The sequence below is a fragment of the Notolabrus celidotus genome, chromosome 18, assembly GCF_009762535.1.
Source record: "Notolabrus celidotus isolate fNotCel1 chromosome 18, fNotCel1.pri, whole genome shotgun sequence".
Taxonomy (NCBI): Eukaryota; Metazoa; Chordata; class Actinopteri; order Labriformes; family Labridae; genus Notolabrus; species Notolabrus celidotus.
The window spans coordinates 26613122-26631282 of record NC_048289.1 but is presented as its reverse complement, the minus strand read 5'-3'; the positions used below and the strand labels follow the sequence as shown (position 1 = coordinate 26631282).

Below are 18161 nucleotides of genomic sequence, written 5' to 3'. Positions count from 1 at the left end.
CCTGTGCGTATATTGTCACTTTAAATTGTCAGGGGTTTTTAATTTGGTGCCAGACTGTCCACCAAGTGCAAAAAAGGAAATTCATAAAGAGTTAATTTATAATAAATCAGTATTAACTTAAATTCAGGACAAAATTTAAAAAAGTCAGAACAGGTTGAATAAAGATTTCAAGGTCCCAAAATAGTTTTAAATCAAAATGAAATCCATTGTCAGGAAATTAAAACTCTCTGTTCTGCAGGCTTGTTAGTGTGTGGGTGGAGGGGTGGAGGGGTGTAGGGGTGTTAAGAGAGAGAGCAGAGGGAGAAAGTGAGCAGGACTTGCGGTTTAGGGGTGCCAGTAGTGATTGGAATCATCCACCAGCCTGTTGCTTAGGGTTGAGTGCAGAGTTCTGGTTCAGGAGGATGGTTTCTGATGAAGGGGGAGGAGTGGGGATGGTAGTGCCAAAAATCAAAAAGCGTTCATCTAAGTGAAGTCCAAATCAGGTGAGGAGATTTCCAGAGCCAAAGAATGATTCTTTCATCTCAGCCTGCTCCAGATGACTTCTCCAACTTCCTTATTTCTTTGTTTTTATCCACACTTCCACCTTCCTTCTCTGCCAAAAGTGTCTCCTCTTTGTTCTCCTTCTTTCCACACACAGGCCACAGGTGTGTCCGTAATCATCTGATCACCTTTCTCACTCTCCTCTGCTAAGCCACACCCACTCCCTTCAGAAAACCAGCTCTCCTCTGCTGCTGAGAAAGGGAGCATTCAGCCCCTCCGCTGGCTGAGTGCCACAATCTCACCCCTTGTTCCAGTTTTGAAAACAGCATGTTTCTTAAATTGAGTGATTTATACTTCCAAGTTAAACCACTTACAAAGAAGGTACAGATTATAAACATCAGATTGAGAGCTATATGTCAAAAATGTTCTCACATTGTGGAGATTTTTGTGAGTATGTTAAATAATTATTCATCTGGCTGCTTATTATATAAAATGATTGTTGCATTAAGTCCCTGTTTTAGCAGGAGTGAGGGGAGTTGGTCCCACATCTTGCAGCTGTGATCCCTGCACCTTGATCAGCTGTGAGTGTGACCTCAAGCACAGTGCTGTCTGTAGTGGAGGGACAGGTTTGTGAGAGTGTAGTATTGAGTTTGAGCAAAACAAAGGTGAGTTTATAAAACCTCTTCATCCCACTCTTCACCACTGTTTGAGATTAGCTGCATTGTGGGTAATGTAGGCGCCGATTTTGACACAGAAGATGAACACATTAAACAACACAATGATGTGAGTGTTGACCTCTTTAATGTGTTAATACAACAGTGTTGCTATAATAGTGCAATGCTAAATCTGCAGGCTACCTTTGACCTTGTAATGTAAACTAAAGTAAACACAGTCACGAGGTGTTTCTACCATTTAACTAAGAAAAATAAAATCTTAACACTTTAAACCACCTCAGGATTTTTGGTTCCCAGACCAAGTTAAAGTGAAACCCTATCCTTTATCTGATGAAGGTCTGAGAGCTGAAAGTTATTCAAGTAAGAACAAATAATCAACACAGTGAAAAATATTTCCCCCTCTACCTTTCTTCAGGAATACTTAGAAGCAAACGTGTCGTCATTTTGATGCAAGAAACCTCAAATACAGCAAAACCTCAAAATAGAAATTCACCATTTCCCAAAAAATACTCTGAGATTAAGAACACTGATACCATCACAGTACATACATTTACTGCACATGTGATTAAACATCTGATGCATCCCCACATTGAACGCTCATTTACTCTCTTATAAAAATGAAACAAACAACCCTCCACAGACCCTCAACATTTGGACTGTGACAAACAATACTATGTACAGTTTTACCCACAAGTGCAGCCATGAAATGCATCAAATAGACATTTAAAATGTTTATACAGAGACTGAGGAGTGAACTGCCTCTGATATGGAGTGATCATGGTTCCTACTCCTTCTTCGTCTTGTTAGTGAAGAGGTGAACGAGTCCCGGCACGAGCACAATCACGATCTGAGGCACGATGATGAATTTGACGAAGAACAGGCCGTAAAAGAGACCCTGCGGTTTGATTGGGAGCGGCAGGCGGTTGACGTGGTATAGACCCATGGATGAGAAGGCCAGACATAAAGCTCGTGGAGCCCAGGCTAGAGAGTAACCTCCAGGTTTCCAGTACTGAGCCAGACCCAAACCCAGGAGAGCCCCGCAGTCTCGAGTCAGAGAGGAGAAGGGAGCTGTGTCCAAACGGATCCACTCTTGATGGGAGCACCATTTCTTCGCCAGAGCAATGGACCTGCGGAACAGACAGAATACATCCCAGGAAATATTAAAGATATTATACACTGAGCAGACTAATGAGTACACATAAAAGTGACTTTAAAGTTTTACCAGGAGAGGTCGATCCCCAGCTGCTGCAGTCCAGTATGCAGCAACACAGTGCTGAACAGCAAACCGATGCTCAGGCTAAAAAAGAACAGCAGGGGGCGACCTTCAGGTACTCTGCGGCTCAGAATGATCCCCAGAATGAGACCTGAAAAAACACTTTAATCAGTTCAAATATGCAAATTAAACTTTCCTGTGCACTAACGTTTAATCTGGTTTAACAAATAAGAACTTATACAGCTCGTGTATTCTACAAGCAACCAGGAAATCCTCAGAGGAGCAGCACGTACTTTCATTCTTTAGGACACACACACTTCTTGTTGCAATCAGAGAAACAATGTGTTTTTGTCGGCTTGTAAATATGTCTATTAATTTAAACTTTTAAGCTCCTTAAGTTTTCTGTATAATGACAGACTGAGTCTTTCATTTCTTATCGAGTTATGTGCTTTGCTGTTTGTTTGCTGAGTTTTTATGCCCAAGCTGTTAAACCCTGATCGCCTCTTGTTGTTGAAAATCATTAAGGCAAAGGTTTTGGGTAAACTGGACGGTACTTGTCAAATTTAATTGGATAAATCAGCGAAAAGAAGCTTGTTTCCACCTTTTAATTGCAGTTAAACTCTGAATTTCAACAGTTAATCAATGCTAATCAATCTATCACTTTTAAAAATCGGATCGTTTTGCATTTCTAAACACCTTTTAAACCCCTGTTAGTGATGTAAAACAAGTCTTACCTGTGTCCTGATTTGGGTATCAGATGAAATCAATGTAACGTGCTGTATCATGTTGACTTTTACATTTATCATACTAAAAAGTGCTGCACTGCTCCATCACTGTGTTCTGAAACCATGACTTAGAGATAGGAGACGGCTTAGAATAGAATAGAATGCCTTTATTGTCATTGCGTGACTTGCATACAGTGAAATTAGGCTTCAAAGTGTTTCATCCATTAGTCTGAGTAGCTGCACCCGTATGGTTAGCTCGTAAATGGGAGATCAAATTCAAAATACTTTGGTGATGTTTTAATTTCCTTTCACGCAAAAGCTCATATTTATTTTGATTTATCAGCTGAGCCATCTGAGAGTTTGGTGAAGCAAAGTGTGCCGTTCTAAAGTGCGGTGGCGTCACTAGTTTCTGTCATGGTAGCAGCAGGAAGCAGGAGGATGCTGCAGCACCTTAACTACGGTGTGCTGAAAGGGTCAAAATATTTTTTTAAACATGCATTTATTTAGAACCTCCATCACATCAGGACGAAGACATTAACGCTGACAGTCCTTGTTTTAATTTATGTAAAACAGTCAATACAGAATTAGCAAACTTAATCCATGCATAAAGTCCAGACCTGTAATCGAGCCAGTGACGACCTGATGGGGGAAGTGGGCGAGGATGAAAATCCTGGAGAGTCCGACAGCCACCAGCATCAGCACGTAGAGCAGGTATGGAGCAGCAGACAACAGCACACTGTAGGCACAAAGAGAAAGAGAGAAAGAGCTCAGAGTTACTGTCTGAGTTTCTTTGTTTTTAAGATTCCAAAATACAAAAGCAGCAGTTTTATGTGTGACACTGCAGGATACCTGTGGGTTCGAGAGTACAGGTATGACCCCAGTGTGGACACCACGACCCACCAGACTGCTGCTGTCACCATCGCATGTCCAGACGGGCTCCCTGAAACACAGACACCAGGTTTAAAGCTCTGACTCTGATTCAAGTGTTCTATGTGTGACTGATGCTGTGTTTTTCTTTAAAGTCTTCTCACCTGGGCCGGTCTCACATGTGGAGGAGAACTGGTGGACTTGAGGCTGCTTGTTGAGAAAAAGACCTGATTCACCGATCCACCAGAACGGCCTTTCTCCAAACAGCATCCTGGGACAAAAGAAAACCACAACTCATAATGTGCAGCAGTGTTCAGTTCAGTCACAGTCATACAGGCAGACGAGGGGTTGAGCTGGTTCTTGAGCCTGGTGGGACAGCTTTTTTTGTACCCTGTTCTATCCATGGATAGATGTGTGGTGGACGGAGGTGGTAGAGGTATACAGGTGGACACTGCCACCTGCTGTACTGGAGTGTGTCACGTCATGACCTCTAACACTGTCAAACATTTACAGAGTCACATTGGTGACTCTTTGTTGCACATGACTGATGCATTAATCACTGCTTATCTCTTATCTACCAATATGACTCAAATATGCTACACCCCATGCTGTTCTTGTCTGCTAACTTAAAGTTCCAAAAGTGAATCCACATGTTATGGTTTTTATATGCTTTTTTTAATTTCTGTGAAACTAAATCCTTCATTTATTTATTCATTAATAAGTATTACTAAAAAGAGTGAGTTATTATAATTAAGGAAAACTGGTAACAAGAATAAATAAATAATTTTTAAAAATATTTTAACTTAAATAAAGATAAAAAACAAGTCTTTACAAAAACATTTAAAAAAAAATATTACAACTTCATTTGTGTTTACAATAAAATAAATGTAAAACTTAAGAGAAAATGTATTAAGTTCTATCTTGGTCAGTGTGTCACACACATGCAAGGACAAAGTGACACTGCCTGACACACATCTTCTATGGTTTGTGTTTTGTAAGTGGCTGTGGTTGTTGATTTGTATATTTACAAACACACATTATATAGATGTTTTCAGAAGGGTAGAGAAGTATGCATCCATATCCTCAATCCATAATAATAAATAAATTAACTGATCTAGTAAAAGGGCAAATGAAAGCTAAATTTACCTGCAAAATATATTTGAATACATCTAAATACAAGACTAAAATGTTAAAATTGTATGTACATTTCTTTCAGTATTTTCACTGGCACTTTGGGGTCTTGCTTCTGACTGGTGTCCTTTATTATAGGGGGAAAAAAAGATTATACTAAACCGAATAAAAAGTAAAATAAAACAAAGCATTTTCAAAAACTAAAATCTAAAATAAATGAATGAAAATTAGCATTAATTACGAATTAAAACCATATACTGTATAAAATGATTAAAACTAAACTAGCTTCGAAAAAATAATAAAGAAAAACCCCAAATAAAAAATTTAAAACCTATTAAAATAACAATTGTTATACTTTCCCCCTTTTCTGAACACAAATGTTTCTTCATGCTATTTTAATTTAAAATATTAATTCAAAAAAAGGAATAAATAAAATGATGTAATGAAAATAAAAGGTTCCGCTGTCGGATGTATGGAGTCGGACGGTTCATATGGACGCACTGCATTAGCTTTCCCGGAAGCTGTGACGTCAAAAGAATAAACCACAAAACTGTTTCCTAAATTGAGAGTTAAACTACGAGTTAAAAAACAAAAAACGACACTTATATCACTTTAAATATCTGTGGCTGTCTGTTTTAATGTTAATGGAGTGTTTAGCAGCAAGCTAGCATGCTAATGAGAGCATATGAAAGGCTAACTGATGCTAATAAATGCTCCTTTTCTTTATCCTTACCATTTAAACACCAAGTTGAACCACTCCGTTAAAGCTGCCACCCAGACCACTGCCAGCCCGGCTCGCTTACTGAGGAAGTATGTGAAGGGGAAGACGAGCAGGAAGGCTGCTTTGGGATCCCCAAGATGTGTGACAACAAGCCAAAGTTTTTCATGACTCCCCGTCCTCTGCTGGAGGCTTTCAGCCATCCAGATGCCTTGGGAATAAATATCCTCCATGAATGCGTCCTCTCTTAACCCATGTACCTCACTTAAGAGAAATTACAAAATGCAATGCTCATTATTTTTGCACTTCAGGGTGTGTGCTACAGTACATCGTGCAGTACCCCCATGTGTCCAGTAGGGGGAGCACTTTGAATGGAGGGCGGTTGAGTGGGGAGACAAAGCGAGCACACTCTTCTTCTTCGGTTCATTAATATTGTTTCTATTTAAATCACATCGGATGTGTTTAAAAGACGATTAGATGATAAAAAAGGGAGATCAAATTAATTTTGAGGTAAAGCGTTGGATTAAAAGAGCGTAACGCGACGTCCTTCGACACGCCCATGTTGTCGCCTCCATACGTCATCGCGTAGTTTTACGTAAGGCAGGCGCTCCGGTTTCCTGGCGGAGAAGATGGCGGCTCCTGGACCGGGGGAGTATTTCAGCGTCGGGAGCCATGTCTCTTGCCTCACCTGCTTGGGCCAGCGTCTACAAGGAGAAGTGGTCGCGTTTGACTACCAGTCCAAGATGTTAACTCTGAGTATCCTTTGTTCGATTGGGGGGGTGTTGGAGGGCTTGCTGGCCTGCCTGGCTGCAAGGGCCTGTAGGGTAACCGAAAATATGTCAAATAGTGATCCGCGCAGGCGTAATTGGTGGGAGCTGACTTACATATCTTTGTCCGTTTAAATATTTCAAACTGCTACAACCATCCCTTAGTATCGAAGTGAGTGTCTGTGTTACAGGTTGATTTTTAAGCCTTCATGTTCAGGAGCTGCATGTGTTTTGAATCCACTCATTGTATTGCCCAGCAGCCCCTCAACATGGATCAGTATCTGGCAGCGGATCCTCGTAAAGGCATCATGGCTGTGTGCTCTCAACAGGCACTAACCGTCGCTAGTTAGCAGGCTAGCTGACACTAACCGCCCCTCGCGCGTGTTTCTTGTCACGTTTCTTTTATAATTTGTACTGAGTATTTCCCACGCACACAGCTCGCGACGCCGTGAAACGTGGATGCTAACGGTTACATTTTGATTCCACAGAGATGAATGAGCAGCGAGCTAATCCACGCTGCACTCCACTGTTAGCTCGGCTAGCATGCTAACGTACGGCCACACACACTAACCGCTACTAGATCAATTAACGGTGTTAGCATTCCCGAGATTACCATCTGATCATTTTAATATATCTCACCTAAATCTGTTCACGTTAAAATTAATGTCTGATTATGAGCTGAATTATTGTATTTTCATTTCTACACGTTTTAGCCTCAACTAGCTTAATTTCATCCATCGTTAGCTAGCTGGTTAACATGTCTACACCCTTTCATGGATGGATGGACGGAGGGATGCATAGTCTTTGAATGACAAACTAATCGTTAGTTGTAATAACCTGCTGCTGTTAAAACACACATTATATAGATGTTTGCAGAAGGGTAAAGAAGTATACATCCAAATCCTCAATCTGTAATAGAAAATAAATTAACTAATGTAGTAAAAGGGCAAATGGAAGTAAAATATATTTGAATAAATCAAAATAAAAGACATAAATGTTCTCTAATAACATGCTGCTGTTAAAACAGAGTACAAACACATTATATAGATGTTTGCAGAAGGGTAAAGAAGTATGCATGCATAAATAAATTAACTAATCTAGTAAAATAACAGATGGAAGCAAAATATACCTGTAAAATATGCTTAAATAAATCAAATATAAGACTAAAATGTTCACAAATTAGAGAGAGTTGTATACAGAACAGTACAAATGTAATCTTGCATTTGAAAATCCATGATATGAAATTAAAATTAGCATCAAAGAGTAAACCTGAATGAGAGAGGTAAAGGTGTAGTGATGCATTACATTGCCAGAGTTGTTTTACTATATCTCACCCAATTCTGTTCATCAGTTCATCCATCGTTAGCTAGCTGGTTAACATGTCTACACCCATTCATGGATGGATGGATGGATGGACGAAGGGATGGACATTCTTTGAATGACAAACTAATTGTTAGCTTTAATAACCTGCTGCTGTTAAAACACAGAGCATCAGAGTACAAACACACATTACATAGATGTTTGCAGAAGGGAAAAGTATACATCCATATCCTCAATCCGTAATAGAAAATAAATTAACTGATCTACTAAAATCAGAATCAGAAATACTTTATTTATCCCGGGGGAAATTCAGTTGTTACAGATGCTCTTCTACACAGTATAAAAAAGTCAAAATATCAATAGAAAGAAGGAATAAAATAAGATCTAAATACGAAGGAAATAATATAATCGGATTAATAAGTATATACAGAAATGCAGAATAGTTGCAGTTTGCTATGTACAAAAGCACTGGGAATGAAGGTATTGTATGCAGGATGTTGAAGTGTCAGGGATATTGCAGGTTATTGCACACAGTACAGAATATAGTTCAGTCATCAGAGGAGAGGGAGGAGTTGTACAGGGCAAATGGAAGCAAAATGTACCCGCAAAATATACTTGAATAAATCAAAATATAAGACTAAACGTTCACAAACCAGAGACAGTCTTATACAGCAGGGGTTCCAAAACTTTCCATCCCACGACCCCCAAAATACAGATGCCAAAGACTCATGTCCTTCAGTGTATTAATGTGGCTTCATTTAGCTGGTCTGCAGAAAATGAACCTCCCTATATGAGCATGTCATACAGGTATCCTTTTGCCAGATGACTGTCATATAGTCATCTAGCAAAAAGAATGGCAGAAAACTCATCACATTTTCTATTTTCAAGGTTAGCTACTATTTACGTCTATTTTTTACTAGAACGGGTAAAATGTACAAGTTTTAGATAACTCTTTCAAAAAAAACATTCTGGAAGACATCTCCTGATCCCCCCATTTGTATCTCACTAACCCCACTTTGGGAACCCCTGTTGTATAGAACAGTACAAATGTAATCTTGCATTTGAAAATCCATGATATGAAACTAAATATGCATCAAAGAGTAAACCTGAATGAGAGGTAAAGTTGTAATGATGCATTACAGCGCCAGAGTTGCAAACGCAATGCATCGTGCAATAACAGTAAAAAAGTACCAGATGTGCAGTCGGTGATCAGAGTAGTTTAATGTGCAAATACTTCATACAGAGGTGTTAATGTGCAAATGAAAGAAGCAAGGAGGAGTATAAAAGGAAGTTTGAAGAGACCTCAGGATGAGAGTCCTCTGTGTAACAGAGGTGAGAAGGTGAAAGAGATATCGCAGGGGCACAAAATATATCCTGGAGCTGATCTTCGTGTGACATCAGAGCTGCAACAGTCTGTAGGTGCTCGGCTGTCCGTCCAGGTCATGGTGGAGAGGTTGGACGTATTAGTTAAGGGCCTTCTTCTCCACCACCACCACCATTTTGAATGAGTCAGACATGAGTTAGATATCATGCTGGATAACCACATGACTTATGCTCACATAGGTTTTAAAATACGTAGAATGTCAAAGTGCAGGACGAAGCAGAATGAATGAAATATGGAGGTTGGGATCATAAGTTCAATCAGTTGCGATGTAAAATCAGTAGAGTCCGTGATTGTGTGAGGAAAGCTGCACATGTAGCTTTAATTATCAGTTAACAAGTCTCAAAATTATAAGGTCAGCCATATTACAAATGATGGCACAGGTTTTTTAATTCAGTATTCTCCTCCCCCAGCCTGTATCCGCTGTGTGTAGAATCAATTGGCAATGAAATAAGGTGTTACTCTCAGACTGTCTGCCATCTGTATTGAGGGAAATGAAACCTCCCGTGCGTCAGATCCACCCTGACGAGCCGTGTTTGTATTTCTGTAAGGGGCAAGTGGGGTCAATGCCTTGAGGCCCTGCTCTGTCAAGGTTTCTGACAGTCGCAGGTTCATGGTGACATGTATACAATATTCTCCTGTGTCCTTTTTCTTCATGTTTCTGTAAACAGGTAGCAGGTTTCAGATCCAAATTTCACTCTGAGAAAATCAGAAACGACCTCCTCTGACTGTAAACCAGTGCGTTACAGATTAAGATTCCACGCCTGGATTTGTTGTATAATAATGAAGCATTTAGAGTAGGTCACACTGTATTTCACTGCAGGGTTGATGCTGCATTTGATTTATTCACTTAGCTCCAAAACAGGTCAGGTGACGCGTATGTCACCGTTCTGTAACATGATTTGAAACACACCTCCATGAAGTCTTCATTCATTCATCTGTGGTTTCCATAGGTGGCAGCACTGCCCTCTGGAGCTGCATCCTGTAACTGGCACCCCCTTCCACTGTCACTGTAACTCAGCCTGTGTTCTCTCTCTGGCTTCATAAGCTCCTCTGTTCAGTGTTAGGGAGCGGGAGCACCAGGTTCACCCGGGGTCGTTTTGTCACTCGTCGTTCTGTGATGTGTTACAAAGTTTTTTCCGCCTTGACTCCAGCTCCTTTCACAGAATGTGCTTCCTCCAGCGGCAAGCCAAACCTCAACGACGTCATCCTGATCAACTTAGCCTATGTTTCCGATGTGGACATAATTAATGACCGCACTGAGACTCCACCCCCACTAGCATCACTGAATGTTAGCAAGGTAAGTCCTTCATTCATCTCTGTCCTGTTACAAGTGTACGAGTTCCTCCTCTGTAAGTGTGGGCAGATGATAGAAGCTAAAGTCAGTGGTATTGGGTATCTATAAGCTCCTTTAGTCAGAGCTTTGACTTGAGTCAGGGGCAGGATCCTCCAAAAGATGACCGTCTAACCTTTTATAAGGGATCAAATCTAGATGTTTATTCATTTATTAAGTATTAACAAGTTTCACAAACAGCCGGGGAAGCAGGAGGTTTTGATTTCTCACCAAAACTTGAGTAAATTCTGGTTTGATGACAATTTGAAGACGGTACACACCTTAAAGATGTCCGTAGGGGAGCATGTGAGATAATCCAGACCTGTGATGACGTATTGAGTCTAGAAATATCAACTACTGGGGGATTCAGCCTCTGAGTTTGGACACAAGAACAACTAAAACAGGGATCTTGTGCTCAGAAAAGTGTGTGTAAAATTGACCTGGGTATATAGTCCACCCCATGTGAACTTAGCAGCAACATGAAGGGAAATCTGGCACATCCAGAGCTTTAAAGTCAAACTACATTAGAGGGATGACTTTGTTGTGGCAGTTATCTTTGCACATAAGATTTAGACGTCACTTTCCGAAGCACAACAGTGTGTGTGAGATTGTTTGAGTCATTAAGTGAAAAACAAAACAGACAAATGATGAAACTGTCCAGACTTAAAAATAAGCTGTTCCTGGTTCAAAGCTGTCAAAACAAATAATAGTCGATTAAAGAAAGCTTTTTGTTCTCTTCCTCTCTTCACAGCTTGCCAATCGAGCACGGACAGAAAAGGAGGACAAGCTGTCCCAAGCCTATGCAATCAGTGCTGGGGTTTCTGTGGAGGGCCAACAGCTATTCCAGACTATTCACAAAACGTAAGAGCTGCGTTCAGGTTTACAGGTTTACAGTCAGCTGTGTAGGAGGGCGTTCTTCTTTTAGCAAAAGCACCAGCTTGTATTAGCAGTACATGCTAAGCGCAGAGTAAACCGTAAAGACAAGCGGATGCTGGTTTTAAAGTCGTGTGCCATCTGTTATTGGCTTCATCAGTCCAAAATCCATCCCTAAAAAAGAGTGGGAGCGGGACTGAAAGGAAACAAGGAAACAAGGGAAGTCAGAGTTGAAAGCGTTCCCAAGACCTGATCTGAAACACAAATGAACACCTGCAGCAGCACCGCGTTCCAAGAGTTAACAAGAAGCTGCTGGACTAAGATACAAACACCAGCCCCCCCACGGTCCTGCCAGTTCTTTAATTTGCACACGTTACTCCTGCAGTGATTACAAAGCATCATGGGATTCGATCGCTGGTAGAAATCCCTAAGGCAAAAGAGCAGAATCCTCTGCTTTAGATTTGAATAATGTGAACTTTGGCTCGGGTTGCTGGTGACCCCTGAGGGCTCGTCACGTCAAACTGAGACTTCAAGACCAAAAGCAAAAGAGAGAAATCAAACGGGAAGTTTTGGAGACATTTTTCAAAACAAAACCAGCGATTCAGCAGAGACATGATCCAAGAAGTTAAAGTAGCCTGTGATTCTTTTTATTTGAGGAGTCCTGACATTTCTTTGCTCGTTTTAAAAAGCCTCAAACCGGGTTAATTCGCCTCCTCTGACAGTTGCTGTGATTCTAATTCTAGATCCTCTACATCCTCTCCCCCTGCTCTTGCTGAGTGAGCACTCGTAAGCACCAGTATGACCTTGAAAATCTGACACTGACTAAACGTTCCACTTGCTTTGACTGATTTCACATCACTTTGAATTAGGGATGCAAATTTCAAGTATTTTGCGCGATCAATCTTTGGAAATTGTTAACGATCAATTATCAATTAATCATTAAAAAAAAGCAAACGTTTCCCATGTCAAAAACAATGCCAAATGCATTTTTTTCCCCTGAATCAAAATTTCCCTTTACCACACAAAGTATATAACTGAAAGTATTAAATATCTACAGATCGTATTGAGGTGTTCAAAATGTTAAACACGCCGAATATCATCGTGTGGAGCACGCTCATAATCTCTGCGGTCATACAGTCATAAAAGTGAAGGCTCAGACTTCAACAAGAGAACTGAACAGGAACATATTTCAGTCTCACCGTGTCCAGTTTTCTGTCTACTCATTCTTATTGAGAGAAATAAACACGTGAACGCGGTCAGGTGTCCGCCGGGAGCGCAACCGGGTCATAATCAGTCTGACAGCCGAGGAAAAAAAACACTCATCGAGACCTGTCACTCAGCCACAGCCCCCAGCTGAGCGTCTCACCTTCAGTCAGCTGATTCACATCCAAACATGCTTTAAACTTAAAACACCTCCCTGATAGCTGAATGAAATATGAGACCACATGATGTTTGATCGACATGATAGAAAGTCTAAACAAAAAAATATGTGTTTGAGTAAGTTCTTAACAATCAATGAATCAATACTCGATTCATTGTTAACATCCTTAGTTTGAATAAAGGTTCAAAGAAAAGTGAACAACCGAGATATAGAATGTGAAGTTGCTCAACATGATCACAGAAAGCATCGTGTTTTTGTGGACACGAAATGCCTGAGTTTTCCAGGAAGATTTTAAAGTAACTTCCGTTTCCTCCACCAGTTATTTTCAGAACAGGAAGAAAAAAATCTCCTTACATGTCTTCTATCAGTTTCTGAAATCTCAAACATACTTGGTGTTACATTCACGTTTGTTTCGTTCTGCAAAATGTTGATTGGTATCAGATTTTAGTCTCTCAGATCTAATCCTAACCCTTACCGCCTGTATGTGTGTCCCTGCTCTGTCACACAGATGTAACTTCAGTCCGTGGTCACGTCACGATTTGATGAGTTTCATTTATTCTAAAGAGAACTCGTTTGATTCTTTTTACTGGAATAGACTTCCTGTTCAATCAATCACCTCATCATGAGTCGTAACTTTTTCTGTGAGATCTAGTTTCACTTTGACGCCAATCTATCCTACGTGACAAATACCTACGCTTAGTAAGTCAGCCGGAAGCGTCTCTGCAACATGTAACATCATATTTGATACAGAGATGATCACCTATTACTGGATACTGTGTTGAGAGTAGAGAAACTTAAAGGAGTCACCATGTTTGAAATCTCCATGTTGAAGTGTTTCCTGAAGCAACAAATCTCCGTCTGAGCTGCAGATCAAACGCTTTCTTCTTCTTTCCTTCGCAGCATCAAAGACTGTAAATGGCAGGAGAAGAACATTATTGTGATGGACGACGTTGTAATCTCGCCGCCTTACCAGGCTGAGAACTGCAAAGGCAAAGAGGGAAGCGCTTTAAGTCATGTACGCAAAATAGTAAGTATGATTTTTTAATATATATATATATATATATATGTTATGAGTATGAAACAAAGTGACGTCAAAATATCAAACATGTACTTTTCTGTTGTGTAACTTCAATCTCAAGACACTTTTACAATCAGAGCAGGTCTAGACCGTACCCTGTTCTATTAACAAAGACCCAACATCAAGATCCAGTCCCATCTTACAGACAGGACTCAGTCTGATCTCATCTTAATCCACCATGAGCAGAGCACTTTGCAGCATTTAGCAAGCTACAGTGGCAAGGGCAAACTTCCTTTAACAGGCAGAAACCTCCAGCAGGACCAGACTCATGTTAGACACACATCTGCTGAGACCGAGTTGGAAGAGGGGTTGAAGGAGATGAAGAGAGAGAGATGAAAGAGATGAGATGGAGACAATAGTAGTTGTAGCAACTGGAGTCTGGCACATCCACAGCAGCAGGCCAGAGCAAACCTACAGGACAAGGGAGCTCAGGGACTCCAGAAAGGTCTATGGTTAGTACCTTTTAATGGGACAGGAAGAGTTAAAGTAAGAAACAGGCAGAGAGAGGAGAGAGAGGGAAAGACAGGATCCCAGTGTGTCAGCTCCACCTGGCAGTCTAAGCCTATAGCAGCATAACTAAGACCTGGTCCAAGCCTGAGCCAGCTCTAACTACAAGCTTTACCAAAAAGGAAAGTTTGAAGCCTAATCTTAAGAGTAGAGAGGGTGTCTGTCTCCCGGACCAGTCCCATCTTACAGACAGGACTCAGTCTGATCTCATCTTAATCCACCATGAGCAGAGCACTTTGCAGCATTTAGCAAGTTACAGTGGCAAGGACAAACTTCCTTTAACAGGCAGAAACCTCCAGCAGGACCAGACTCATGTTAGACACACATCTGCTGAGACCGTGTTGGAGAGAGGGATAGAGAGATCTTATATTGCGAGATGATGATCGCATGTTTTAATCTAACCTTTATTCAGTGATGACTTAAAGTCACCTCTGTCTGAAGCACATAACGACAGACAGCACTTAAAACCACGCAGACTCAGAGTTGTCTAGTCATTGTAGCGTCTCAGTCAACCTCTAAAACTCTGGAGTGTTTGAATTTAGCTTTAACTCTCGCCATGTGCCGCAGTTTGTCATTCAGCTGGCAGCCTTCTCAGTGTTGCCCCCCCGCCACCTGCTACTAAAGTTAACAAGAAGCGAGGCCAAATGAAGCTCAGGCACGAGCAGACAAACTTTGTTTGGACTGCAGGGACATAAATTTGTTCCGTCCTAACGATGACATGACAGCTAGTCCAAACATCACATTGAGTGATGCAGGCGTCGGTTAATAGGCTGACTTTTTATTACTATAAACATGAGAAACAGAGGTCTGCAGGTCATTTTGCAAGGCTTTAACTTCTCTCTCTAGCTCATCTTGAGCAATGTTTGGAATAACATAAGGGTTGCTAAATTAAACTCAAATCCAGATTGATCAAGTCTGAAACAAGTTGGGGTAGATTTCTACAAATGGATCTCTTCATGTAAGACTTTTCAAGCTAGTGTCGGCTTCAAATTTGCACGAGCAAGCTGCATCATACACAAACCTCCTCTGTTGCTGAATGTTTCTGCTGCTATGGAAGAGTCTAACCATTGCAGCCTTTCTTTCTTGACCTCCGTTGCTCGATCAATCACTGAATGTCGAGGAGTTTTTACACATCTGATAGAATTTATGAATGAACGTCTCTCCACTTGAGACCAACATTTGAAAGATGTGGAGATCAATTTCACCGTCTCTGAAGCACACGAGTTAGAGCGTACTGACACCTCAGGAAGTTTCCATCTTTAGCCTTCTTGTATGTCTTATTTTTAAAGATGCTACACAACTATATTCTATAAATCATTGTGATGTTTGTCATTATTTTGAGACATGATGTGTAAATCTAAGAACCCCTCTTTGGATGAGTTGCAGTATGAATCCTTGACTCCCTGATGTCCCTGTTCCTCATTCTTGTCTTGGTTTTTTGTCTCCACAGGTTGAGAAACATTTTAGAGACTTGGAAAGTCAGAAGTCCATGCAACGTACACAAGCACAGCAAACACAGAAGGACTCCACTTTATCTTCTTGAGTTGGCAGTGTGGGTCAGCCGGGGAAGGCGACGCGGGTGGTTTTGTTCCCACTGCCAGACTAAGTCGGCATTCCTTGTCCTCAGTCTGAGACCACAAGGAGGAGCGCTGAGGGCCCTGGATCCAGAAGATCAAAATACCATTAAATGAAAAAGACAAAAAAGAGGAAAGATTAAATCTTAAATTAGACTTTATAAAGAATAATTTAAACATGAACCATAAAGCATAGTTTCCTTAACTAACTTGTCTCATTCTGCCCCCACTCCTCCCCTCCCTCCCCCTGAAACCTTTTCTTTTTCCGCCCTCCTTCCTTTGCCTTCAGTTCCATTTCAAAAAGAGAAAACTAGAGCAGTCAGAAAGGCTTGTTAGCTTTATTTTCTGTCATTGTTTCCTTTTTTTGCTGTATCCATGTTCTACTGTCTGTATTTTCTGTATTTTAAAAACAAAATGTGACTTGAAATGCCACACTTTAAAGGACATTTTCTAAAATAAAAGTAACAAAAATTCTGACTGTAATTTTCAACAACTTTTTCAAGGTCTCCTGAACGAACCCGCGCACTGAGAACGAGTGATTTGCTGAACATGTGTGTAAACTGTGGGATGTGTTAGGACGAAGCTTTCATTCGAACGCTTCGCTTAAACTCGACATCACCTCGCGTCCTCACTGTGACCGATCAGGCAGCCGAATCCTCGTCATGTTTAAGCCCATCAGGTTATTATGGATGAGGCTGAAGTCTCTGTTAGGGAGTTGTTTGGTAGCCTGACTGATGCGTCCGTGTAACTACAGCAAACCGAAACCATCACTGCTTCAAATTAATTATTTAAATGTTCTAAGCCTCTGGATTCTCTAAAGCTGCTTGATGGTATTTACTGCTGTTCCCTGAGCGCTAAAAAGCACTACAGAGTAAATCCTCGGTGCAAAACCTTTGCTGAAACGTGGATTCTGCTGACGGAGTTAACTGGATACTTAGAGTGCAGCTGGAGAGATGAGGACACTGCTTTTGGGGGAAAGTGCATCTACACTTAGCAACTGCACTTGTGTTTGGTTTTAGAGCTTCAAATACTCATTGATTAGTTCTCTAAATTAAAATGATACCACAGCATTAAGTAGTTTAAAGGGGATGAAATAAAATGTTAAGACAGTTGAATATTTTATGGTTTCACTTCTACCTGTAAGCATATTTTTGAGGATTGTGGACAAAGCTAGCTGCAAGCGGATGTCATTTTTGACTGATAACCATTTTTATCATTTTCTGACACATCACAAATGAAGCAAAACAATTTAATGATTATTTAAAAATTAACAAATTTATGTGTGTGATTATTTTGTGCTGATTTCCAAACAATCAGGGGGATTTAAAACCCTCTTGTTGCTTAAAATATTACAATATCCCTAAATATAAAGTCTATTTTCATGAAGAAAAAACAAATATGTATATATTTACATATAAGAAGCTGTTATTGATGATTTTCGATGTGAAAAAGAATAATCAATTATCAGAATTAAATACAAAAAATATGTAATATTATTCAGGTGGTCCAAACTCCTGAAAGTCTGATCATGTGAGTGTCTTTAAATGATTGACAAAAGTCTAAAATGTATTTGAATATTTTATGGTTTCACTTCTACCTGTAAGCAAATTTTGGGGCTTGTGGACAAAGCTAGACACACGAGGACGCCATTTATGACTGAAAACCATTTTTAAGAATTTTCTGACACATTAGAAATGAAGCAACTGTTCAGCAAAAAATTCTAATGATTATTTAGAAATTAAGAAAAGTATCTGCAATTATTTCTGTGATTATTTTGTGCTGATTTACCCCAAAACAGGGTGGTTTAAAACCCTTGTGCTGCTTCAAAATATTATATTATCAGTAAATATCAAGTCTTCTCTAATGAAGAAAAACCAACATGTGTATATTTACATATGAGAAGCTGTTGTTGATGATTTTTTTATGTGAAAAAACTCATCAATTATCAGGATTATCAGCCAGGTGAACCAAACAGCTGAAAATCTGATCACGTGATTGTCTTTTTAAATGACTGACCAAAGATGCTCATGATTAAAATCCAGTCTTTATCAGGACAAACATGAATGCTAAAATTTAAAAGTGTTAGCTGGAAATTTATATTTGAATATTTTTTGGTTTCACTTCTACCTGTAAGCAAAT

General features: G+C 40.1%; 2 protein-coding genes across 3 annotated transcripts; one reads left to right on the top strand and one right to left on the bottom strand.

Annotated features, from left to right (window-relative positions):
• Positions 1 to 1264: 1264 nt before the first annotated feature.
• g6pc3 (glucose 6 phosphatase, catalytic, 3) lies at positions 1265 to 6687 on the bottom strand. 2 transcript variants are annotated; one of them, XM_034707370.1, is made up of 7 exons: positions 6149 to 6687; positions 5824 to 6020; positions 4124 to 4230; positions 3942 to 4032; positions 3710 to 3828; positions 2377 to 2518; positions 1265 to 2281 (listed from the first exon to the last, which is right to left on the bottom strand). In XM_034707370.1, the coding sequence occupies exons 1-7, from the start codon at positions 6233 to 6235 to the stop codon at positions 1939 to 1941; spliced, it is 1086 nt and encodes a 361-aa protein (XP_034563261.1). In that variant the 5' UTR covers positions 6236 to 6687; the 3' UTR covers positions 1265 to 1938. The 2 variants fall into 2 exon arrangements, with proteins under 2 accessions (XP_034563261.1, XP_034563262.1); XM_034707371.1 differs by having other exon boundaries at positions 5824 to 6685.
• Positions 6263 to 16496, top strand: lsm12b (LSM12 homolog b). Its single transcript, XM_034707372.1, has 5 exons — positions 6263 to 6564; positions 10443 to 10576; positions 11361 to 11470; positions 13764 to 13890; positions 15899 to 16496. The coding sequence occupies exons 1-5, from the start codon at positions 6438 to 6440 to the stop codon at positions 15989 to 15991; spliced, it is 591 nt and encodes a 196-aa protein (XP_034563263.1). The 5' UTR covers positions 6263 to 6437; the 3' UTR covers positions 15992 to 16496.
• The last annotated feature ends 1665 nt before the right edge of the window (positions 16497 to 18161 follow it).